General features: G+C 35.8%; 1 protein-coding gene across 4 annotated transcripts in view; it reads right to left on the bottom strand.

Annotated features, from left to right (window-relative positions):
* LOC141454028 (uncharacterized) overlaps nucleotides 1-27,544 on the bottom strand; it is a 772,684-nt gene that overhangs the window by 123,137 nt on the left and 622,003 nt on the right. Inside the window, exon 3 of one of the 4 annotated variants that reach the window (XM_074127798.1) lies at nucleotides 578-2,838. The exons of 2 other annotated variants lie outside the window; for them this stretch is intronic. In XM_074127798.1, coding sequence (XP_073983899.1) covers nucleotides 2,719-2,838 — 120 coding nt within the window. In that variant the 3' untranslated portion in view covers nucleotides 578-2,718. Of the gene's footprint in view, nucleotides 1-577; nucleotides 2,839-27,544 lie in introns of those variants that run through there. One more of the 4 variants, XR_012458372.1, reaches the window with a different exon arrangement.

Here is a 27,544-nt window from a genome sequence, read left to right as displayed (position 1 = left end):
GACCATGACAAAGCTATCCTCAAGATGGGTGCCGCGATTGCTCACGTTTGACCAAAAACGAAATCGTGTGAAGTAATGCAAGGACGGTTTGCAGCTGTTCCAGAAGAATCCGCAGGACTTTAAGCAACGTTTCGTCACTGTGGATGAAACATGGATATATCACTACACTCCTGAGACCAAAGAACAATCTAAACAATGGGTTACCAAGGGGGAATCTGCGCCAAAAAAGGCGAAGACCGTTCCTTCGGCCGGAAAGATTATGGCGACTGTCTTTTGGGATTCGCAAGGAATTATCCTCATCGACTATCTGGAAAAGGGTAAAACTATTACAGGTGCATATTATTCATCGTTATTGGACCGTTTGAAAACCGAGCTGCAAGAAAAACGCCCACGATTGGCCCACAAAAAGGTCCTTTTCCATCACGGCAACGCACCAGCTCACACCTCAGCAGTTGTGGTCGCAAAATTAATGGAAATAGGGTTCCAACTCGTTTCACATTCCCCCTATTCTCCAGACTTGGCTCCCTCGGACTACTATTTGTTCCCCAATATGAAGAAATGGCTGGCGGGAAAAAGATTTTATTCAAACGAGGAGGTGATTGCAGAAACGAATGGCTATTTTTCAGACTTGGACAAATCCTATTATTCGGAAGGGATCAACAAACTAGAGCAGCGTTGGACGAAGTGTATAAGCCTAAAAGGAGACTATGTTGAAAAATAAAAAAGGTTTACCCCAAAAAATTAAGTAGTTTTTATTTTTGCACGGACTTTTCAAACGACCCTCGTATATGGGCCTATAATTATACTAATCAGCTAGAAACTGTTCAACTTCAATTGTTTAAACAAATTTATTTACTTAATAGAAGCACTCCTAACACGTATGTACGTTCAGAATTCAATCTTCTCCCAGTAATTGTATTTCAGTCTATGCTTTCATTACTTATTAAAATTTTAGATATGCCTGACTTTCGTTTGCTCAGAATCTCTTATAACGGCTTCCTTTAATTTAGATAATTCTTTTTCTAGTAAGGATAACAACTGGGGTCTCCAATTTGAAAAATATATTTTTCTATGTGGGTTCGTTGGATCTCTTTCACTGTCAAAGTGTAGCTGTACTGTGAAAGTGAATACTGAATCTTATTAATAAATATAAAAATAAATCTTTCAGTGAGGATATTGATTGCATACTCAACTCTAGATTCAACTGCTTATACAGATCTTTATCTACACTCGGATTACCAGAGCCATATCTGGATTGGAAAGTCAATATTAAAAAAGTGAGAGTGGTAGTGCAATAAAGGCTGTGCAATTTGCCCATGGCAAGGTTCTATATTAATGAAACCTGTTATGAATTTGATGAAAACAATCTTTGCCTCATTTGTAACTCTTTTTCTCCAGATTCAGTTGTTCATTTCCTTTTAGAATGTTCCTCACTTTTCCCTATTAGAAGTCATTTTCTTAACTTGTATCAGTCTTCAAATGATTCTAAAAATGATTACCTTCTCAAATTGTTAGATATAAATAGTGTGACTCAGATTAATGAAATTTACGGTTTTATGTACCAAACTCTGAAGCTCAGAAGTTCTTTGCTCTTAGAGTGGTAACTGTTGAGTTAATTATGTTATAATCGAGTTATTTTTCACTTAAGTATGTCAATGAGTTATGTTTTCGTTTTCAACTTTTTTATTTCATAAAGAATAGTTTCATTTTCTTTATTTTAATACTGTATTAATGTTATTCTACTTTTTTGTACATTGTTGTTACAACTCCCAGCTAAAGGTATTTACCTATAAGCTTGTAAATAAATAAATAACTAAGTAAATTTTCAAACGTTGCCTGTTTGGTTGGCACATGCGCATTCAACGAGCTACAATCAAATCTATACTCGACTACACTAGAGATTTCTCTTTCTCTAAGTTTATACTGTGCTCTAGTTTAATAATAACTTCATTCTGTTAGTTAGCCCAAGAACGTTCCGTTCAGTTGAAAATAACAGTTACCTGTTACGGTAAGAAATGCTACACATTTTGCTCATATAAAAATGAGGTTCCTTATTGCTTCCTTCACCGGAAGTTATGGTTCTATATTCTCAAAACTTTTTCCTAAACCCCATAAAAAATTGGAGGACATGCCGGATCCTTTTCTTAAAAGGAAAAAGGAAACACACATCCATCTTATGATGGATTGTTTATGGATGAGGAGGTTTAGTTTAAGATTTTAGGCCAGAATAGGATGACTATGGAGAATAATTGGGTTTCCTCTTAACGATGTTCCTCGATTTATTGTCGATTAGCTGTTGTTGTGGTTGGTTGTTTGGGCATCAATGCTTGCACTCAGTTCTTCAAAAGAGGCTAAAATGTTGCCGAAGGCACGAGAACTAAATAATATTGAAGAGAATTCAAGGCATGTGGGCCTCGGAAAGAAAAAATATGCTAAACGCCCAAAAAAAGGAGACAGAACACATATAATTGCGTAGTTTGCAACTAGCCTTAGTGATTGTGCCTAATGAAAGTCTCTGTAGTGTGTAGCTAAGAAATACACAATGAAAATATAGAACAATAAAATAAGCAACAAAAAAGATGAATTGCTAGGATCTAATTAATTATTTCTATTAATTTGTCTACAATTTAAGAAAACAGTTTCGTGATACAGACTGCCGCGGTTTTTTGGTCACAAACCAGTTATGCGAAGCTAGGAACCTATTATTGCTCTGCTTATTTATTTATTGAGAATATTAATGTGTTTGTGCTTTTCATAAATAAATCTAAAGTAATACTCACAACTGCTCATATTGAAGGTTGTAGCATTTTGTTTGCTCAGATACCAATTCTCACTTACCTGTAACAAACCGAACAGAAAGGTTAGTATTTTTGTTTGAAGAAAAGAGTTGCCTTATCGCTAACAATGTTACTGTTATTTTGTAAATTGTATTTATGTTGGTTTAGTGCTTGAGTTTGCTTTTAGAGGAGGTTCAAGTGGAACGCACTTAACAAAGGAAAGAAGACTGACAAAATATAATTGCAAGAAGTACGTCAAGCCTGAATACTTGGGTTTATTAAATGATTGAAACTGTTTTATTGAAATCTGAAGCTAAGAATTGCTAGAAAAGTAAAGTGAAATATGCCTATTATTTCCAGAGAGCTTTAATGTACCAGCCAGATCTCGAAAAAGGAGGCGACTAGCAAACTTACTTTTCTATTCCGCAGATACGAGTCCTTATGTTGCATCAAAATAAAATTCAGTAACTCTATAACAGCTGAAATTACTTAACTCGCTTCCAATGAACAAAATATGGGCCGTTCAATTCTATAAATATGAATATATAGTTTTCGTGACCGCAAATTGTTAAACTTAGGATGGAAGATTTGCGAGGAATCGGTCAAATAAAACAACTCGTCTTTTTGCCAACGTTTCGACAAATATATTGTCCTGTTCAGGACCTGGATATTACAAATACAAAACAGCGCTTCTTAGACACCACATGGACAACAAACACAACTTTGACTTTCAGAATGACAGTACTCGATAGGGGAAAAAAACAAGTATAAGCGAAATTTTCTAGAAATGTGCCACATAGTAAAACAGAACAACACAGTGAACTTTAGGACAGAGACGTCGAATTTAGCCAATTGCTACAATTTTATCATTAAAAAATAAATAGATCCAAATTTTGTACATAATTATTGCTGGGTTTTTTTAAATTTACTTCAAATCTTTTGGTTATTTGTTATTTAGTGCATAAGGGTTATTTGGTTTCTCCTGGGTTTTGTGTTTAACGGTTTTTGTTGTTTAAAGAAATTTCCCAATATTTATTGTGTTTACTCTTTTGTTGTAATTAGTCTATTGTATCTGTCCAATTGTAATTACCAAAATTCCCCTGTAAGTCCCGCTATATCTGTATATATATACCTGCTTCTCCATTTCTGGCTCTTAGTTTCTGTAACTCAACCAACCCGCATAGCCACGTAAGTTTCAATAATTATAAAGAATTTATTGTATTTTACTGTTTATTTTTGTATTACTGATTTTTACTGTTTTTTCTATGTTACTAACTCTGTAAATTGTTTTGTATTTGTAATATAAAGGCCCTGAAGAGGACAATATATTTGTCGAAACGTTGGCAAAAAGACGAGTTGTTTTATTTGACCGATTCCTCGCAAATCTTCCATCCTAAGTCTGTAAATATGGTTTAACACAACTACAGCAAGTAGTTTAAACCATTCATTAATATGCTCTCATTTATTGCACTTCTTACCAAAAGAAATACCTGAATAATCATTTAAAAAAAAAATTAAGTATTAATTATACATGATTTTCTCTTCCTGGGAACTACTTTTAGCTCACTGTCCGTTGATAGTGAGACAAGAGAACAGCAGGCTGCCAGTGCACTGAACAAAAGCTCCGGGCGCCAATTACCTCAGTTGTTGACGTACCTTGATTAAAATAAATTGTTCATTTATTTTTACGCCTATCCTAATACTAAACTGTGGACTGAGTCAAATATACTTAACCATAGTACTGTATGGAGTCGCCATGCTCGGTCATACTAAGTGACTGCTTACCCGACGGAAGGTTAAGTAACCAACTGAAAGTAAGAACCCAGAGAGTCTATACCGATAAAGAAGTTTCACTAATGATTTTAGATAGAAACCCAATATGGAGGCAACATTCCCAGGCATCCTGCCTATCTATACAGAGGCTCTCTCAGGATGTGGGACAAGAAGAGGTTCTCAGTGGAGAGGGCCCACCGCAGATATTCCTTTTTTGTAGCCCCATTTTCCCCCAACCTTTTTTTTATTATTCTTTTACAGGATGCCAAATTGGATTGAATTAATGGAAATCTGAAGTAGTCCACAGCCTAGCTAGGGCAGTGTAACTAGCGGATGTAAAGTTCTCTCAGTGTTTTGTGCCCTACAAAGAGGTATGCTTTCCTCTACACACTCTCTTTATAGACAGGAACAAAGCTGGAGGCTGTTTCTGTCCTAGTCCCTAGCAGTTGCAACAGTAACAACGTTTGCGAGTGAAAAGTGCTGAACGAAAACAGAGCACAAAGTCTATCGCTGCGCATTAGTTTCTATTGAACTTTTATTCAATTAATTAGCAGGCAGAGTCGCCCGACGAGCTCTAGCTACACCATAGAGAACGGTTCTAGAAGCTGCAACGACAGAGCGGCGAGCCGTTGTTAGGGTACAATTTTTTTTTTTTTTAAAGCTTATTTACAGCACGAGAGTGTCCCTTTTTTCATTATTATTTCCTGACCCTATATTTTGCTTCAGTCCGCTTCATAACAGGGTCCATCCAGTATCACTCAATTCTTGCCTTTTATCCAGGGCATAAACCATACATAAGTGAATATCAGAGGTTCTCCAGAGTTACTAAGTGGATAGCAGGAAAACTTTTTGATCTTTTTCCCGAGCAAACTAAAGATTTGATTTGCATAACGAAATATAATATTACGTGTGTGTTTGTTATTGATATCAACTGCGATGTTTTGTAGTGCTAGATCATGATTCGATACTTTTTGATTCTGTTAGGAAGTACGAGGGGCACTGCTTATATTTTGAGCCTTGGCAACACTGAGTGTTGTCAGGTGCTATCTGACGTTTCCACTTGAAAGTTTGACATTTTTGACCATAACCTTCTTCAGAACGTTTTGTTATTTGAGCGCGATTTTTGTGTTGTTTACAGTCACTTGAAAATTGTGTCTCAGCGAAAAAATGGGAATTAACTCGTGAAAATTTTCGTTCAATGATTTATTACGACTTTCGACGTGGATTATCAAGACAGGAGTGCATCGATCAACTTACTTCCACTTTTGATGATAAAGCCCCATTCTTTGCCACTGTGAAACGCTGGTATAACGAATTCAATCGTGGTCGTCGTTCGCTCACCGGCGAAAGTCGTGAAAGTCGTCCAAAATCAGTTGTTGTGTCAGAAAACATTGATGCTGTGCAAAAACTAATAATGCAAGATCGTCATGTGACATACTGTGAGATTGGGGCAACCTTAGGCATTAGTTCCACCAGCATATATAAAATATTGCATGATCATTTAGCCGTGAAAAAGGTTTGTTCTCGTTGGATCCCACATAATCTGACAAAATCTCAAAAACATGCTCGTGTCGATTGGTGCAAACAAATGCTTAAGAAATACAATGGCGGTGCTTCAAAAGACGTGTATAAGATTGTAACAGGTGACGAATCATGGATATATGCGTATGAGCCGGAAACTAAATAGCAGTCGACTGTATGGGTGTTTCAAGATGAACCAAATCCAACAAAAGTTGTTCGCGCTCGAAGCACTTCGAAACAAATGGTCGCCTGTTTTTTTCGGAAAAACAGGTCATGTGGCAACAGTGCCTTTAGAGGAACGTAGAACGGTCAATTCTGAATGGTACACAACCATTTGTTTGTCGGAAGTCTTCGATGAAATAAGGAAAACAAACAAGCACAGTCGGATCATTCTTCATCAAGACAATGCCAGCTGTCACACATCTCGTCAAACAACCGACTATTTGAGCACTCAAAAAATCGAATTAATGGATCATCCGCCGTACAGTCCTGATTTAGCACCAAATGACTTCTTTTTGTTTCCGAACGTCAAGAATAAATTACGTGGACAACGATTTTCGTCGGCAGAAGAAGCCGTTGATGGCTCATTAAACAGTTTGGGGTAGAGCATTTAACTGTGTTTAAGAAAGTAAGAAAACACCACTTTTTACCCAGTTTGAACAGTTTCTTTAAAAATAAAATAAGGTAATTTTGACATTAAACTGAAATTTGTTTTTCATATTTTAAATTACCATAACTTTTGAGAAACCTAACCGATTTCAAAAATTATTATTAATATTTTTTTGGAGCTCAAATACTACAAAAATATGAAAAAAAAAAAAAAAAAAAAAAAAAATGTAATGTTCTATTTGAAAAAATAAGTTGGATGTTGTAACTCGAGACATTGGGGTTCAAAAAATTGGGCCAGTCACTGAAAATAAAATAGTCACTGAAAATAAATCGCTACACGAACTCTACAAACCCACATCAACCACTTACAGGACTGGCTTGTCAAATGGAGAATCAAAACTAACGTTACGAAGTCAAAGTTTATAGTATTTACTCTAAGACGGAAAATCCTACCTCCTGTCACCTTGAACCAAACTCCTATACCAACTGTAGACAAAGTACGCTACCTTGGACTGCACCTAGACAAACGGTTGACATGGAATCCTCATACTAGACTGAAAAGACAAGAAACTTCTCGCCAGACTACTTGACAAACGTTCGAAACTTAACCTACATAACAAACAATAAAATGAACTAAATTTTTCTAAAATTTTGTGCTTTCATGAAGTTGTAGGAAATATAGTTAAAAATTAATCATTAAATGGTAAGGACAAAGTAGCTTATGGTAAGTGGTTGAAATGTACCCAGATAATAACAAGGCGGAAAGAAGTGGTTACACATTCAAGAAATATATTAAGGGGAACATCCAAATACCATCCTTTCCACCTTTGCTAACGATACTGCAATCTTATCTCCTCATTCCGATCCTCTTATCGCTACACGAGCTCTACAAACACACATCAACCACTTAGTATGTAGTATTCACTCTTAGACGAACCTCCCATCTCATCAGCCAAACTCCTGTACCAACTGTGGACAAAATACGCTACCTTGGACTGTACCTAGAAGCAAACAGTTAACATGGAATCCCCATACTAGACTGAAAAGACGAGAAACTAACCAACGCTACCAAACTTCTCGCCAGACTAATTGACAAACGATCTAAACTCAACCTACATAACTAAGACTCTTATACCTGTTGTTACTGCGACCTATTTGGTCATACGGCATCGAAATATGGGGATCGACTAAGCGTTCCAACTCTCTGCGCTTCCAGACTTTACAGACAAAAATACTACGAAAACTACTTAACGCTCCATTCTATATTTCTAACCTCACCATTCATAATGACCTCAAAATCTCTTTCATTAACGACCTTACTAAAACTAGTTTCTTAAAATTTCATTCCTTTACAGCAGCTCATCCTAAATCCTTTAATTGAACACTTATCTTCTTCCACACTACCAGGTAATCCTCCAAGGAGATTGAAGAGAAGATGGCCCCGTGACCTGCTCTCCTCATAAGAGCAGTATAGTGCATCTGTTCACGTTGATGGAGTGTCGCCACTGGGTGCCTTCTCCAACCTTCATTCAAGACATTATATTACATCACATTTGCTTGTTGCAACAACCGTTGCAGTCGCAAATTTCAATAAAAGATTAAAAAAAACAACAAAAATTAATGCTCTGGTTCCATGGGCTCTTTTTAATCATAAACATTGATGACGTGTGTAGCTACTTAAAAAGAAATAGCACTGGTACAATCAATATCTCTGGGACTTGACTAATTTAAGGGAAGAAGTATGTACAATTAATTACACCATTTAACTTCTTTTGTGTATATAAACAGTTATTTAATCATTTCTTTTTGTTAAAATAATATTTAGAATTGGTAATTATATTAAGTTGAAGGAGCAGAATGGTTTGCAAAGTGAAGAACAGGAGGTGGTAACGAGAGGCGGTAAATGTTGGCCATTCACTCTGGAGGTGGCAATATTCGCTAATGAAATTGAATTCCAGAGTTTAGAGTGCATTTTAAACCGTTTATCCAAAAGGAACTGTAAGAGGTACTCTTCCCTCTCTAACTTAACTCAGTTCAGCTAATGGTATCCGAGAGTAGAAGGCTCTTGGATATTACATTACTCGCCAGCTCTTAAAACTCAACTTTACTTTGCCCTAAAATTGAAAAACTCCTTCAATATTGTGCCGCCTAAAACTTTTTATAGAATTGGTATTAACAGCTCTGCTGTTCTTTAGATAGTCTTTATGCCATCCATAAGGCTATAAGTTTTGTCATAAAAACTATACATACCATAAATACATCGAAGACTAACTCAGTCAGAATATAGCACATTAAAATCAGCTCAAGAGAAGTAACGTAGAACTTCTATCTATGAAATAGGCCCGGGTCTGTCCTTCAGGTTTTATTCCACGTTGCGCTGCGGGCCACCAACAATATCGATCTATTTTTAAATTATATTAGGTTCGATTTGATTTCAATTAATTTCATAAAAGTAAAGTTTAAATTGTACTTAAATAAAAAGAAAAAATTAAAATTATAGAAAAATGATTAGCGATTCTCAGTTTCCGTCCATTAGGACATATTTAAGCACATAGGATTGTTGGTGAACATATCAGCCACGGTAGCCGAGCGGTTAGAGGCGAGACCTGCAAAACTAATGTTTACTGCGGTACTAGGTTCGATTTCCGGTCTTGGGCTTTAGATTTTTATTTAATGTTTAATATGAGAACTTAGTAGTAAAGAATGTACGCTTAGTCGCCACCGTACACTACACCTAATTGGTAGTTGGACGAATTCATTTTCAGTACTCCATTTCATTCACATTTATTTTCACCACTGCAGCATATTTTTGCAATAAGTAAAGCTGATACATACAACATGATACTAGATAAGTACATGAATAGCATGAGGGGAGAATTCACCCATTGGTGAAACTCCCAAAGAGGTACAGTTCATTATTGTTGACTGGCTCTTACTTCATTTAGAAGATCGCCTTGGCCACCTACGCTTCAGCCGTCTTGGAGTATTTCTAGGCAATGCAGTAAGTTGGGATACCTAGTGGACTAGGATGTGAGGTGATTGATGTATGGAATTTAATATAACAGGATCTTATAGCTTCTGAAACATAGGGAACAAGAAGATCTCGGTGCAAGTTAGAGTTAGGGACATAGTAAGGAGCATCAGCGATTCGACGGAGTGTTTTTGGCTGGAAGGATTGGATTTTGTAGATATTGGATGCTTTGGCTGAGCCTCAAAGTTCCATTCCGTAAGTCCAGGCAGGTTTCAGTATCATTTTGTAGATAAGTCGTATCATTAAGATTAAAATATTACTTTTTTTTTTTAATTTATTTATTTTCACAACTGCAGAATAATTCTGCATCAAGTGAAGCTGATACAACATGATAATGGAATAGATACATGAATACATGAGGGGAGAATTCACCCATTGGTGAAACTCCCAAAGTGGTACAGTTCACTATTGTACATTGGCTCTTACTTCATTTAGAAGATCGCGTGCCCACCTGCGCTTCAACCGCCTGGGAGGATTTCCTGGTAGAGTGTTAAGTTGAGCTACTAGAGGATTGGGATGTGAGGTGATTGATGTGTGGAATTTAAAGTAACGGGATCTTACAGCTTCAGAAACATAGGGAACAAGGAAATCTCGGTGCAAGGTATGATTGGAAACAAAGTAAGGAGCATTAGCGATTCTACGGAGAGTTTTTGACTGGAAGGATTGGATTCTGTAGATATTGGAAGCTTTGGCTGAGCCCCAAAGTTCCATTCCGTAAGTCCAGGCAGGTTTTAGTATCATAGTATAGATAAGTCGTTTATTCTGTAGAGAGAGTTTAGTTCGCTTGTCAAGAAGTCTAGAGAGAAGTTTGTATCGTCTGTTCAGTTCTTTCCGTTTGAGTCTAGTATGTGGATTCCAGGTTAGGCGTTTGTCCATGAAGAGTCCTAGATACTTAACACAATCTGTTGTGGGAAGAGGAGTGAGGTTTAGGTAAACGGGTGGAAGGATAGTTCGCCTTAGGGAGAATGTAATGTAATTACATTTATTTTCATTCATTTTAATTCTCCATTTCTTTAGCCAAGGCTCAAGAGATTCTATATGAGATTGGAGGAAGCGGTAGGCAAGGACCGGGTCTTTATGAGGAGAGAGGATGGCCGTATCATCGGCATAAAAAATATTACTTAAATTATTTTTTAAAAAAATAATAAGTGTTATGGTACTAGCATGTGAATTCATCACTGAACAGTGAACTGTAAAAAGAGCTTTTTAGAAAGAAAAAAAATAGTCTAAGAGTCACCAACTGGTTTCGATTCTAGGATATCCTCGTCAAAATCCACTACGCTAACCAATGAACTTTCTTATTCAATTTTGTCAAAAAGTTTTGTTTTGTAATTGCAACACTTATCTTACTTAGTAGGAGAACCTAATAAATACAAAATTATCTAAAGAAGCACCTCACAAAGATTGGAGCATTGACCTCTCAGACGTGCATGCAAGTAGAGAGAAAGAAGTATGTGTCTAGAAGAATAACTTTTAACAATAATTTATAGTGAAACTACCAAATGAGATTTTTTACCAAAGAATTATACTTCTTATTTTCGTCTTGTAATCAAAATGGAAAAGGAGAGAACAAAAAAGATTTGACTTTTTCTTCTTTTAATCTAAACTTTTCTCCATAATAAGGATCAAGACACTCCTGGAAAAACTCGGGCACGTTCCTTTTATCCTTACTCCTAGATATCTTCACCAACTTCTTCCTTACTCTGTTTTCTTTAAAATTCTACTATTTCACCTCTTTCTGTTTCTCTTTTATCTACTTTTTGGATTTGCTCGTCACATTAAAACAATTTTTGTTTCTGACTTAAACTAGGGATGCATCAATTTGATGTTGGAGCTAAAAGTTAATTAATGTGGAATATATATATATATTTTAGTTTGTTTATTTATTTTGCAACTGTAGACAATGTACAACAAGCAAAAGAGATGAGGGTAAGGAAATGGTGTAAATACATTTGCACGCATATACTCGTATATGCACTTACATACACGCGCACATGCATGTGCGCCAAGAGGCGTGAGTGGAGTGAACGACGACCATCCAGTGATGGAAGCCATTAGATCGCCACGTTGGCAAGCTTACACAGCTTCCATCCTAGGAGATCGGCGTTATATGTTGAGATGATCGCCTGGGCCACCACCGCTTTAGTCTGCGCTGTGGATTTGAAGGAAGTGTTGTGCAGTAGAGACATGTTGTGGATCGGAGGGTTGTAATGACTGTGTAGATTTGAGTGGAGTTTTGTGTAACGAGATTCGGCTATTTCAGAAACGAGAGGAATATTTAGATCAGAGTGTATTGTGTTGATTGGAGACGTAGAAGGGCGCGTTAACTATTGTTCTTAGAATTTTAGATTGCAAGGTTTGAAGTCGGTTGATGTTCGATTTTTTGGCGCTTCCGTAGAGCTGTATTCCGTACGTCCATATTGGGGCAAGTAGGGCGGTGTATAATTTTCTTTTGATCGTCAGGGCCAGTTTAGAACGTTTACCGAATAGTCTTTTCAACATTTTATACCTCAGATTGAGGTCAATTCGTTTGAGTCTCGTGTGTGGATTCCATGTTAGTCGTTTGTCAAGATGCAGTCCGAGATATCGTACTTGATTAGTGATTGGTATAGAAGTATTGTGGAAGGAGAGAGGAGGGAGAGTTTTCTTATTTAGAGTGAATACTATGTTTTTAGATTTCAATTCATTCACTTTGATTCTCCACTTTTGCAGCCAAGGCTCGAGAAGATTTAGGTGTGATTGGAGTGTACGACATGCTATTGCAGGATCTAGATGAGGAGAAAGAATTGCAGTGTCGTCGGCGAATGTGAAAGTAATTGTAGTCAGGTGAGTTGGTAAATCGGCAGTATAGAGAATATAAAGTAAAGGAGCTAGAATGCTTCCTTGAGGAACTCCAACGAGTGTTGGAAGGATAAGAGAAGAAGAAGAACCTTGTTTGACTTGGAAGAAGCGGTCGGATAGATAAGATTTTTGAATGAGATAAAATATGGAATATTTAAAAATCTCTGTTCGGTAATTTACAAAGCAACTTCTTCAAGCTTATACGAGAAAACTTAGAATATCGGCTGAGAAATATGGTTGGTCAACACTTTACCAGGGCAATTGGACAAAGCTTTTTCAGATAGTAAATTTATATTTGGGTCTTCTTTTGCTTATAGTAATTAAAGGGGACATGTTCACCTAGACTACTGCTCACACTGTTTATAACGAACGCGTTCCTAATGAACATTACATTAATTCTAAGATAGACAATGTGTCAGCAGGAAGAAAATTGGGTAGGTTAACCCAAACAATGGGACAAATGTTTGCCGTTATCTCAGTTAATAAGATATTTTAAGGTACATTACATCAATAATTCTAGGGATAAAATACTTCTAAGACTTTTTTGGGTGTAATGATTCTAGCAAGCCGTCCAGAATTTAAAGAAAACATACTTGTTCTGACATCAAATCAACGAAAATAAATTCCAGCATGGCGGACACACCACATTTTCAAAAGTTTATAATTGGTTGCAGTTAAATATGTTGGCGCTATCTGATAACCCTTGGCTTCCATTAAACTTCCGGCCACATTAAGTTAACGCTATAACCTTTAGCTAATTACCTTCCTAAAAATGAGCTTTTATAAAAAGAATTATTCAAATGATCATTGAAATTTTATTTAAATATTTTTTTATATCATTTGAAACAATTTTGTTGCTTTGGACAATAACTTTACTGAAACTGTGGCCATTAAGTCAAGGTTCCCACGCAGGGCAGCTGTTAATTGAAATGCTTATTTGGTTTACAGTTACTAATTTAATGTGCTTAAGTCGGCCTAAAACATAACCATTGCTCTGAGTAACCAAAAATGAAATAAATATTTAATAAAGACGTTTTAATCTGCATGCTGTCTTCACTGACGGAGCTGTAGTATCGTATTGGAACCAAGGCTACCCAGATTTCCTGAAGAATATAGTGGTGTTTCTCAAATTTTGATCTGTATTTTGGAATTCTGTTTTCTCCATCTTTCTCTTACGCTCTAGTACAGATCATTTGAGATACTCTGAGATCTCGGTATTATTTACAACTATATTTCAAATATTGACACGATAGCTGGACTTCCTCTCACAAGCAGTAAGAGAATGATTATTTGTATAATTAGTACCCATTACTTCAAGCGGGGCTTAACGTCCAACTACCAATTAGGTGCCTTGGACTGAGACAGAAGCTCATACTTTACTATAAACAATTTTTTCTAACAAATAAAAAGTAGCCATACGCCGGTTTCGAACTGGCAATCTCATACTCATGAAGCCACTCTCATAACCACTAGACCAACACTCACTCCTTCAGTTCAACAGGATCATTTCTGCAGTAAGTGGTTGATTACAAATTATTTTAAATCTTGTATAAATTAGTACCCATTATTCAATCGCAGCAATTCGGTTTTGGCCTTACCACTCCAAAAACTCAATAATAATTTGCGTTTAAGATACCATCATCTCTTATAAAATAATAATTATTGCTTAGGAGTCTTCCTTTAAGAGAGATCTTTGCAAAGATCTTTGGAAATCTATTCGATCTAAATTAAAAAATAAAAAGAACTTCCAACTAGCATCTCATCCTTAAAAATCTTACAACCCTGATAGCTTTATACGATCGAATTCTCGGACATGAAACATATTCTAGCTGGCAACATCCTAGATCTTATCCTGTGCTCCATTTAAACGGCATACATTCCTTACGCTATGACTATGATCATCTTCTTTGCGGATGATATCGCTATACTTTCCTCGCATCTGCATTTTCTTGAAGGTCCTCTCAAAGAAAATAAATAATTTGCAGAACCATTCTTCATCTTGTTATTGGATGGTGTTCGCACTGACGAATTCAACTAAACCTCAAGAAGTGGAGCATTAGCTACTTTTACATTAAGACGATAAATGTACCAAACTCTAGTGATCAATGAAGGTCTAGGCCTCTAGCATTGCATTATAACCTGGATAATAGACTAACTTGAAAACTTGAAAAGACTAAGAACTGAAAAAGAGATACCGTCAAGTAAGACAGCTACTTGGACGGAATTTAGCTAACAGAACTAGAACTCATAGAACAGTCTATTTACCAAACACATCTAAGATCCATAAGAAAATGGAACTGCGGTAATCCTTTACTGTCCTTCCAATCCAAAGATCTAAGACAAAACGTCGTGCTCCTTTCTAATGCTATGTTTCCAATTATACCCATCATAAAAGACCTCAATAAGACCTTTTATTTCTGAATTAATCCTCTCTCGTTTCGTTACCTAAACTAATATACCCTGCCATCTTAATCCTGCAGCTTAAGCTGGAGGAACTGTTCCAATTAAGATTAAGATTTGAAAAGGGACGGGAACTATGCCCCACGGCACCGCAGCCAAAAGAGGTTTATTGTGCCTTCCTCTTTGGATCTAGTAGATGAAATCCTTTTTGCGCTACTATCTCCTTTGGGCTTAAAGAGCCAGAGGATTCATAGCGCAACCGCTCGATTGCAACGCAAAATCGGAAATAACATTAAAATCAGTGCGCATTCATATTTCATAACCTTTTGTTTTCAACATTCTTTGGTAGTTCATCGTGAGTAAATTAAGAAGGAGAACTTATTTGTTATTCCAAAGTACTACATAACCAAAGGTACTGATATTGTGGATAAATCGAACAAAACAAAAACCTATTAATACTCAGTAAATGTCTACCTAATAAAATCATTTAAAGATCTAATAATCGACCTTTAAAAAAAATCGATAGAAAGAGTATTATAAAGATAGGAAACTCCAAATTAGATGGAAAAGTTAAAAATGTAATAGCATCTAGAGAAGAAATCACATTGAACAGTGCCAAGGAATGGGGTTGTGAAAAAAGATTTTCTATCTAAGAAGAAAATAAGGAAAAGTTAAAATGGTTACCAGTCTGTTAAAACAGGTTCGCAGGAGTAACAGTCCGTGACCAAGTGGTCTTGAATTAGTGAACGCAAGTGTTTCCATGCAGTAGATTATCAGCGCAGGGCCGCCAACTTCTTACTCTCAGTATTTCCGTCTTTTCTCTCACCCTTTACACCCAAAAACGATTCCAAACACTGTTTCCCACCATTTATGAGGGCTGAAAACCACATACACGCTGCCAGAATAACATCTACGCGCGCACATCTATACTATTCTAAGGGGGGTTTATATTTGCAACAAGTGTAGCTGGTGTAAGTTAAGAGATTTAGTGTAGAAGTAGAAAGTACTGGTTGACTGTCTAGTAATTCACTGTTTTAGAAATAAACTAAGACAAGCGTGCATAAAGATTGTGGCAAACGTTTCACCCACTCCTTTATTGCAACAATTCTAGAATTAAATGGAATAACTAGTCTAAAACAGTGTCCAAAAATTTTCCCAGTGTGGGAAATGAGGCTTTATAAGGATGTATTAGGTTTTGATAGTGTTAGTTTGCTTTGGGGGATGCGAAGGACCTTATATAACATGCCTTTTGTTCCTGGAGGAATGGGGTTGATGTTCAACCTCTTCCTTGCCTGCTCCTAGCCGATGAAATCAACTACACTGTATAAGAAAACGAACACAAACTGGCTGACGTCCAAGTACACGCTCCATCTTGGCCGGGGAAAGCCGAAGGGGGCCTTTTAATACACAGCAGCCCCCTAAAAAAAAAAAAAAAAAACACTTTCAAGTTCCCCTTAATATATTTCTTGAATGTGTAACCACTTCTTTCCGCCTTGTTATTATCTGGGTACATTTCAACCACTTACCATAAGCTACTTTGTCCTTACCATTTAATGATTAATTTTTAACTATATTTCCTACAACTTCATGAAAGCACAAAATTTTAGAAAAATTTAGTTCATTTTATTGTTTGTTATGTAGGTTAAGTTTCGAACGTTTGTCAAGTAGTCTGGCGAGAAGTTTTGTAGCATTGGGTTAGTTTCTTGTCTTTTCAGTCTAGTATGAGGATTCCATGTCAACCGTTTGTCTAGGTGCAGTCCAAGGTAGCGTACTTTGTCCACAGTTGGTATAGGAGTTTGGTTCAAGATGATAAGAGGTAGGATTTTCCGTCTGGGAGTAAATACTATAAACTTTGACTTCGTAACGTTGGTTTTGATTCGCCATTTGATAAGCCAGTCCTGTAAGTGGTTGATGTGGGTTTGTAGAGTTCGTGTAGCGATAAGAGGATCGGAATGAGGAGATAAGATTGCAGTATCGTCAGCAAATGTAGAAAGAATGGTATTTGGATGTTGAGATATGTCTGCTGTCATATAAGGAGTAAAGAAGAGGACCTAGGACACTGCCCTGAGGAACACCAGCTCTGGCTAGATGGATATCTGAGTCTGCTGCTCCTCAGTTCACTCTGAAATATCGATCTTTTAGTTAGGATTTGAGGATGAGGTAGTAAGTATGAGGAAGAAACTCCCTCAGCTTAAACAGTATCTACAGTTACTGCGACCTATTTGGTTATACGGCAACGAAGGGGATCGAATAAGCGTTCCAAATCACTACGCCTCCAGGCATTACAGTCAAAAATACTTTGAAAACTTCTTAACGCTCCGTTCTATATATCTAACCTCACTATCCATAATGACCTCAAAATCCCTTTCATTACAGATCTTGCTAACACTCGTTTTCTCAAATTTCATTCCTCTACAGGAGCTCATCCTAACCCTCTCATAGAACACCTATCTTCCTCCACATTACCAGGTAATCCTCTAAGGAGATTGAAGAGGAGATGACCTCGTGATCTTCTCTTGCTTAAGCACGTTACTGGAGTGGCACCACTGGGTGCTTTCTCCACTCATGATTTCCCGTTATTTCTTTTCTCTTTTACCATATTTGCTTGTTGCAACAACTGTTGCAGTGGTAAATTACAATAAAAGATTTAAAAAAAAAAATATTGTTAAAAAAGCTAAACATATTCTTTTTTCTTTTAATTTTTTTGCTATTCACAATCTACAAAAAGAATAAAAAGCAATCAGTGATAAAAGAAGTCTTCATGACTGGATCAGCTTAACGAGAGTAGCTGTAAACTGGCATCACTCTCGCTGGAGTTTCTTACATAACTGGAGCTGGTCAAGAGGCCAACAGCGTTTCAACCGACGTGGAGGATGATCTGGAATCATTTTGGAGGCATGATTTTGAGCGGGAGGATTTGTGTGCAGAAAAGAGAGATCTTGAGGACGTTGGAGACACAAAATGGAGAATCCTGATTACCTGATGAAGTATTTTTGATTGAAAGAGCTGTATCTTTTGTGAATTGTATATTTATTAGTGGTTTAGAGGTAGCTTCGATTGTCTGCCAATTAGTGGGCTACAACTTACCAGCCATCAGGACCAGCCCGCTGACAAACCCCATCAGCAGCATGGGTCTTCTTTTCCTCCGAAAAACAATTGAGGTCGTGGCCAGCCAGTAGCCCAGTTTTATATACGGTGTCGACTCAGCGGTTCTCACACCGTAGGTTGCAACACCTGTAGTCCACTGACCCTTACACCACCTTGAGGTACATCAGCCTGTGCTGGGGAGTAGTCGGAAGAGCCAGATCCCACAACTAATCTTAAAGAAGTGGTCGGCAAAGAAATGATAGTATAATTAAGAATTAAGTTGATGGAAGAGCACTCTTTAACTTCCACAACTATCCTGGGTGCCTATCTCGATCAAAGAGGCTTGCGCCAAGTCGAAAAAGGCCACCACAGCAATATTGTTTCCGCTCCAGAGAGATCTACTGCTCTGTGACACTGGTGAATAGTAAAGTAATTGCCTATTTTTTCAGGCGGCTTTTACGTCCAACTACCAAATTAAGCGTCGTGGACGGAGGCGACTAGCAAAAATACTTTACAGCAAATTTCTTTTATTAACCATTAAATAAAATCCAAGGCCTAAGACCGGGGAATCGAACCCACTACCACAATACATATTAGCTTTGTAGGTCTCGCCTCTAACCGCTCGGCTACCGTGGCGCCTTGTGAATAGTGCTTTGCTGCTGTCGAAAACCAAACTGATGTGTTGGAATTATAGTTCCAGATTTCAGCATAGGTTGCATGCGTTTAAATAAAAGTTTTTCTAATATTTTTCCCATAGTAGGTAGCAAACAGTTAGGTGTGACGGTTTATTAGGTTACGAAAACGATTGCTTTTTTTGAAAGATTGCGAAAACATGTTCTTAAACTTTTATTTTAATCCAAAACAGCTTATAAAGTGATTAAATAAAACAACAGCAACAAATCTATTCTTGCTTTTATTAACAATTGTTCATTATCAACAATAATCAGTATAACATTTATCTAGGCAGAAAGGTTAGGAACGTAGATACATAAGTAAACATTCTTGGAATAGTTCTGTTGGCAACCATAGTGAAATTTAGTAATGATTGTACTTGTTTTAGGTAAATTTACTCGAGCCTAATTTAGTAAAAGCTCTAAATTTAAACCAAGTGAGTTTAATACTTATAAACTCAACTTGTTCTTTCTTTTTTTTAAAAAAAGAATTCAATTTCGGAGCAACAAAGAAAATTATGTTTTTTACTTTGTAAAACAAGCTAAAGAAGTCATAAATTTGGGTGAAAAAAACATTAACTACTAAATTGGAGAGCCTCACGTTTTTCTTTTAGAAGCGAGCAAAAAAACAAAAAATTAGAAAAAGAAGCTACCAGGAGCTTAAAGAAAGAAAACTTGGTAGGAAAATATAATTACATAACAATTTAGAAAAGCAAGTGGAAAATATTAAAGGTGCACCCCAGAACAAAGTTCTCCCTTTGCTAAGTTTGGTGTATACTTGCAACTTTTATCTAATGCTTTGATGAAATGAAAAACTTTTTTAATTAATATAAAATCTACTTAAGTATAAAATTTTATATGTATTCTGGATAACATATATTTTATTAAGAGGGTTTCCTCATTCTGGTTACTATTTTTTATTATTATTAAAGTTTTAATTCTAATCATCTTTTAAAATAACTGAACAATAGACCGTTTCTGGTAACCTACGTACATCGATTTAGAGTGATAAAAAGGTTGTAATCGATTTACTATGCCCGCTTCAAAATTCTAAAGTCATTACGTTCAATACCATTTTTGTTGATTGTTTTCAAAAAATGTAATCTGATTTACCATAAAAATATAAAACATAAATTACTAATATTAACTTAAGAAGGTGAACAATATTTTCGTTTTATGAGATAAAACCAGTGATTAATTTTTCTCACAACTGAGATTACGTAATATTATACAACTCAGGACTACCTGATATAATACAGTAAAAATACGTGAAATAGTTATTTATAGTGACTTAGTGAACAAATTGATTATTTTCTTAAAGATTGGGGCATTGCGATATGAATCGGTGGCGAGTGTTTGTAACCTGACAGTAAGATAACACTTCCGCACTAGTTTCACGCGATCAATTTCTTCGGCGTTATAAAAATAGTAAAAGGAAAATGAATTATAAAAATTACATTATCTCACAACGAGCTTGATGCATAGTGGCAATTTGTAAATAAAACTTAAAAAATACTAACCCCGATGAATAAGTGGTAGAATGAAGGCTAAAACGAAGTAATGATTGTCGTAAATGTGTCGTTTTTTAGCATTGTATTTGTAAAGATTTTAGCACGTTCTCCTATGTAAATATTATGTAGTATTAGTAAAAAGGCATGGTATACTTCACGTTGTAAACAGGATCAATTTTGGAATGGTTGTTCCCTGTTTGCTGTACAATTTTGTGCAAGAATACTACCCTACAGTCAGAAATTTTTGGATCGTACGACCGATTGCAGAATATTAATTGAATAATAAAGATTTTTAAATACTCCGAATTAATTGACGACCTGCTGAACTCAAATGAATAAATAATAAAGCGCTACTTTATTCTCTGAACATTTTTTATAAAGTAAACAATCCTAGTAAGTTCTTAACCAGAAAAGTTCTTTGCTTCTGGAGCCACCATTTTAGCTTTCTATTTGGTGCTATTACTGGAATATAATATATGATTAGAGTAATACAAGAGTATTTGAGACTAATTATTATTTTTAAAATAATGAAGCTGCGCCAGTTCTTACTTTCATTTAGTAATTCTATATTATTGTTAAATGAAGTACAAATGAAACAAATGGGAAATTTTAGTTTGTTTTAGCGCATTATAAGAGGGAATGGTTAAGACTGTGGAGAGAATTGTGTGGATACATATAAGACTGCACTACTAACACTTGCATCAGAATAGAGAGGAAATATCAGCTAGTTAAAATGTTCATTGAGACAGTATTGTTTTGTTTGTGCTCGTGAGTGTGTGAGCATGTTAGTGCAAGTCTGTTCCATCTGCGCTAGTTGTACACAACAATAAGAGGATCATTGTAAAGGCTTTCTCATTTCAGATAAGAGTGTAAATACAACTACCATTTCCGTCTCCGTTGTTTCCTTCTAAGTTTTAAGAGAATGAGTTGATATTGTTTACGAGACAGTAAAATGAAATGTCCTAATCAATATTAGTTGTTATATTATTATATACAATATAAAACAATAAAGGTTGTCTAACTAATTATCATCATTAACTTCTCTTATATATATAATACTAATATTAATAGTATTAATACTAACAAGTAAAGTAATCAAATGTTTACATTTAAACGATAGCCAATATTAATACTAATAAGTAAAGTAATCAAATGTTTACATTTAAACGATAGCCAATATTAATACTAATAAGTAAAGTAATCAAATGTTTACATTTAAACGATAGCCAATATTAATACTAATAAGTAAAGTAATCAAATGTTTACATTTAAACGATAGCCAATATTAATACTAATAAGTAAAGTAATCAAATGTTTACATTTAAACGATAGCCAATATTAATACTAATAAGTAAAGTAATCAAATGTTTACATTTAAACGATAGCCAATATTAATACTAATAAGTAAAGTAATCAAATGTTTACATTTAAAAGATAGCCAATCTCCAAATATCCTATTATTGCATTATCAGATAACCTATTTACTTGTAGTTGTGATTATTTCATTATAAGTTTTTAAAAGATTTATATTTATTAATAATAAATTTAAGATTAATATTAAAGATAGAGGGACGGGACCTATGCCTCACGGCACCGCAGCTACTAGAGACTTATTGTGCCTTCCACTTTGGATCTAGTAGACGAAACCTCTCCTACTAAGAAGGTTGAGGACTTTCCCTACTAGTTCTTCTTGCGCAACTATCTCCTTTGGTCTGAAAGAGTCAAAGGTTTCATAGCGCGACCACTTGATTGTAACGAAATCGTACAAGTGAGAGGCCGTTTCCTCCTCTTCCTGACACAATCTGCTCAATGGTTTCGAGCTAATAAGCCTCTACCTTGTGCAAATGCTTCCTGAACCTACCTGTAATCAGAGTTATCTGATTTCTGCCCAAGCACAGAGCCTCTTCGGCTCTTTGTTTACACAGCCAAGGCATTATACTCTTACTGTGTTTGACCCCAGGACATACACCCAGTTCTTTTCATGTTCTCTCCAGATCCAATCTCTGAGAGTCACTCGAACAGCACTCTTGGTAATAATAAATTTATTTAATATACTCGTATAGAATAAAATTTTCGTCTTTGTATGATTAATATAATAATAAACATTTACTTATTTAAATATTCATTGCAATAGCTTACAGTACAGAACAATGAGATTTTATTCATCACTACTGGCACTATCTAGTAGTTGAAATTGGAACTTTTTCGCTAAATGTAACATAACAATATAAATCTTATTGAAACAAATAATTTAAACGTGATTCTTCATTAAAAAAAAGAAGATTTAACAAATAAATATGCTTTCAAAGATTCATTGATATCAGCCTTGGGTATTTAATTCAAGTTAAAATGTAATGTAGCCCTAGAGTGGTTTATTGTCCCTGGGGTAAAATTAACCCTCAGGGTTTGGACTGGTGAGTAAGAGGGGCTTTTGAGGCATTTATTATATGCTTTTGTACGTTTTTGGGCTTCTAGTAATTAAGAATTGCTGATAAGTGTGGTCTTTAAACAAGAGCATCGTACATGGGTCTGCTAATAAGTGAGGCATCTAGGTATATTAGATGGGGCTCTATATTTTCCAGCAAGTGGGCGTGATGCTGAGTAGCAAAAGGTAAACCCCCACAACCGGCTGAATCTCCCTACCACCGCCTAATTTAGCTGAAACAGTGCTTACTCCGTTATATACACTCGTAGCATTCAACCAACCAAATATCCAAGCGGAGGCCAAACCAAGCGAACTTTTACTTGGCCAAGCGGGTTGTCTCTATCAGAGACGCAATGATGTTCTATGTATGCAAGTATATATGTTCGTGTTTGCGAAGGTTCTATATAGACGGCTAATAGTTACCAACATTCTAACCTTCCTCTACTACTAACCACATCATGGCTCGTATCCTAGGTCCCCAAAATAATATCCTCCTTCTATTCCCAAACATTCTATCTACTTAACTTGATTTCCCTAGTGGAAAATGCTAAAACCAACAGAAATGCTAGCCAGAAAAGTGAGATAGTAAATAATACAAACAATATGCACCATATTTTCTAAAAAGGCGTGTAATTTCCCAGTACTGCTTCTTAGCTCCCCTCCACTTGTGCCTTAGATGCACTTAGTACTCTAGAGATATTCTTCCTTTGGGTTTTGAAAAATGGAAGCAGTTGTTAAAGATTAAAACCTACTCTTTTCGTTGTATTAAAATATTTCAATGTTCAATTAAATACAATTTTTTTTTTTTAAATATTTTATTGGAATTTACAACTGCAAAGATTGTTGCAACAAGCAAATGTGGTACATTATTGAAAAAAATAACACGTGAAAATATACGAGTGGAGAACCCTGCAGTGTCACTCCATGATCTTGGACATATGATAGTAGATCGCGAGGCCATCTTCTCTTCAGTCTTCTTGGAGGATCACCTGGTATTGCCGGGAGAAGATAGTTTTTCTATTAGAGGGTTATGATGTGCTGCTGTAGAGGAATGAAATTTGAGAAAATGAGTATTAGCAAGATCTTTAATGAAAGAGTGAGGTTAGATACATAGAACGGAGTGTTAAGTAGTTTTCGTAGTATTTTTGGACTGTAAAGTCTGGATGCATAGAGAGTTGAAACGTTGAAGTCGATCCCCATACATCGATGCCGTATGACCAAATAGGTCGCAGTAACAACAGGTATAACAGTCTTTTGTTTTGTAGGTTGAGTTTAGATTCTTTTAAATAATGAATTCAATGAATTATTATTTTATTTCAAGTCTTCATACAATATATAATATAAACTAAAACATATTATCTTAATAACTAACAAAAATCAGAAGACCCAACTGCGGAGTGGGGGGACCAATGCAATTTAGAAATAATTATAAATTAAATTTAATCTTCAAATCCCTTAAAGCAAACGATCCAACGTTAATAGTAATAATGATACAAAATGATAATATTAATGCTGATTAATATTGGAAAGTTTTTGTCCTTTTACTAAAAACTTTAACAACACAACTAGTGCCTGCCACTAGTTAATTTAAATATGTGGGTTTGATAAATAATAAAACTCGCTAAATTTGTAAGTAATAATCTTATTTATTAACACATTAACATTTACAAACAACTAACGCTATTCATTACAGCTACCATTTACAACAGTCACAACAGTTTACTGTTACTTACTCACTTCGTAACGCCACAAAACTGTTACACGACTGACCACTAGTCCGCACAGCACCGAATTGCGCTAGACTCAACCGCATATTAAAGCACTACTCCCTAACTGACTACCTGCCCATCTAGCTAACTTTGAAGCACTCCGCAACACTGACTCTCTCAAAACTGTCACTTCCAAAGTGGCTCTCCAAACTGTCTATCAAAGTCTAACTCGAAACTTGACTAAAAACTCTGTCTAAAAACTGACTTCTCCAGCTGTGTCTGCCTCCTTTTAACTGCGACTGCCCCACTCCGTCCGAGTCACGCCCACCGGCCGCTCATTGGCTGGAAAACACATACTGCCACCACACCAACTGGGGCCGCCTCCTCCAATTGTCTGTCTCACTCCTACCTGTCAATCACTGGCTGGGAAAACACATACTGCCACCACCCCAAATGCGACCTCTCTCTTAGCTGGCTTTTACACAGGGGTGGACCGTTACAGGCTACGGTCACTAAATTCCTACAACAATCTAGCCCTTTCTCCTCTGGCTCAGGTAGAGACCGGACTTTTGTTTACACAGTGTCGGCCTGTTACCGACTTTGGTCGCTCAACCCCTAAAACAATCTAGGCCTTTCATTTTCGGCTCAGGTAGAGACCGGCCTTTTGTTCACACAGTGGCGGCATGTTACCGACTTTGGTCGCTCAACCCCTAGAACAATCTAGGCCTTTCTTCTCTGCCCAGGTCAACTTCGTTACAATATGATAATATTAATAATACCTATATCCTAGAGATCATAGTAAAAACATCTTAATTTTTACCTAAAGTAACATAACATAAACAAGTTACGAGTACTTATTCCTTTGTAATTAACAAATCAATCTATTAAAGAGGACATCCAAAATAAATCTAAACTAAACTCACAAACATGATCGTACAACTGTCTGAACAACATTACTGAGCACTATATTTTATTATATTAATAATTTTATTATACATTTAACAACTTCCCTCGAAGTTCAGAAGCCTCTTTACAATAATTTATCAGAATTCAATGAATTAGTAATATATATATATATTATTCTTTAATGGATGCATCGGACAAGACAGTTTTAAGTCAAAACGTAAAACCTCTCGGACTCTAAGATTTGAATTTTTCTTCTTGAACTGGCCCTTTTTTAATTAACACCATTTGGCTCCATTCAAAAACCAGGTATCTGAGTTAAAAAATAAAAATATTTGGCCTCCAAGAGAGCTGTTGGTACTAGAAAAACAACTAATTATTTTAGTTTAAAATTAGTTTAAACTAATTAGTTTTAACGTCAATAAACGAACCAAAACATTTAAACTGAAAGTTTAATAACACTTTTATTGTTATTGTTTATAAACTCTAGCAAAATTATTTATTGTAGCTAAAATCATTTATTGTATACTAAAGCGAAAAATGAATTCAATATTAATATTGATAAGGGAGAGTTAACTGATTGCGATGATAGTAAAGAATGCTCCTGGTCTCAAATTTAATTATTAGGAAAACATGAATAATTAGATAAATGAACAAGAATCGTGTTAAACTGAATAGATGGTGGGGGGATAATGACGCACGTTATCTATACTTTCCGGTCGTAACTAGAAATTACCGCTATAAATATTACCAGCCGTATTTACGTTTTGAGTCGGATGTTTTCGTGTGTGTTGTTGCTAGCCTTGCTAGAATCTTTACTCTGGTACATACACCCCTAATCTATAATAATATAACAAACTTCATTTTATTAACGATCTTTAAAGGTGTTTGCTATTAAATATTAGATTACTTTGCTAGCAAAATTTTATTATTAATTTTAAATAAATATTCGTTATGAAATAAATATTTTATTTTATTTTTTTTTTAATTTAAAGAGCGTCAACATCTGAAGTTATTGGCGCCTGGACCTTTTGCAGTGCGCGGCATCCAGGCCTGTTTCTCACGATGCAGACAACCACTGTCCACCACCGGTTGCTGCAAGAAGCTTAAGGTAGAGGAAAACTAAGAGCCGGTAGCTTCGGTTTTGGAACCCGAGATTTCCGCTCGGGTACGCTAACCACTTAACTAATCTATTCACTTCTTTAAAATATAATTATTATTACTTCATTCGGGGCTAATATTGGACTAGAACTTGTGCAACCTATTAAGTTTTATAGATGTCAGAACAAATAGAACAACAACCTTAAGGGAAAACGCCTGTTGCTTCAACCTGTTCCAACATTAGACCATAAACTGAAGTTCCTCATACAAAATTTGCCATGAGATGAATAATTGTTCCAACCAGGTGCCTGCAAAGAGGTCCGTGAAAGATTCCATTGCACCTTACTATCCTGGCAGATCCTGAATAACATTTTTGAATATTCGTAAGTATGAGTCCCATTTTCAATTGATACAACCAGACATTTGTATTAAACGAGTAAAAATATAACAAATTTTGCTTCCGTTTTTTTTAACTTCCGCTTTTCTCTCGCCATTTCACTTTGTGTAAAAAACGTGAGCCAGCAGTCTACTGGGATTAATCTAATTTAAAATTTACTCACGAATAACATACTAGTGGTCTAATCTTACTTAATTCAATACACGTGTCATCATATGCAGGCCAGCCATATGGTTACTAAAAACATGCAAAGCTTAATTTTCATAATGTTACTTGTGTTAGGTAGTAATCTGATTAGAGAAAAAATAACTGAACATTTAGAAAGAAACAAGTAGCATGTGTCGTCCCAGTTTTATCTGATGTTACAGCCCTGAACTTCTCAAATCAATTAGCTAATCATTAATAATTAAAGTAAAGAATGTGTAAATGCAAGAAATATTATTTCATAAAGACTCTAAAGTAAAATATGGAACAATTGACATCAAAAAGGTATAGTTTTTACAATCTCTAGAACTGCTACCAAGGCGGCCGTACCACAGGTATGGGTAACAATAACAGGGTCTTCAGTCGATCTAGGTAACAATTAGGTGTCATGGACGGAGGTGGATAGCAAACATACTTTACTATAAATTTCTTTTATTAACCATTAAATAAAATCCAAGGCGTAGACCGAGAATCGAACCCAGTACCACAATACGAGGTGTGACTATTAAATAACGAGACTGATGCTGGTACAGAAGAACTATGCATACGCCAAATCCTAACGATCGACAGCTGTGCAGCGTGAA

Source organism: Rhodnius prolixus, unplaced genomic scaffold (assembly GCF_049639745.1).
Source record: "Rhodnius prolixus isolate KJV_2025 unplaced genomic scaffold, Rpr scaffold_9, whole genome shotgun sequence".
In the NCBI taxonomy this organism is placed as follows: domain Eukaryota; kingdom Metazoa; phylum Arthropoda; class Insecta; order Hemiptera; family Reduviidae; genus Rhodnius; species Rhodnius prolixus.
Note: the sequence above shows the minus strand (reverse complement) of the source record. Positions and strands in the feature narration are given on the sequence as shown.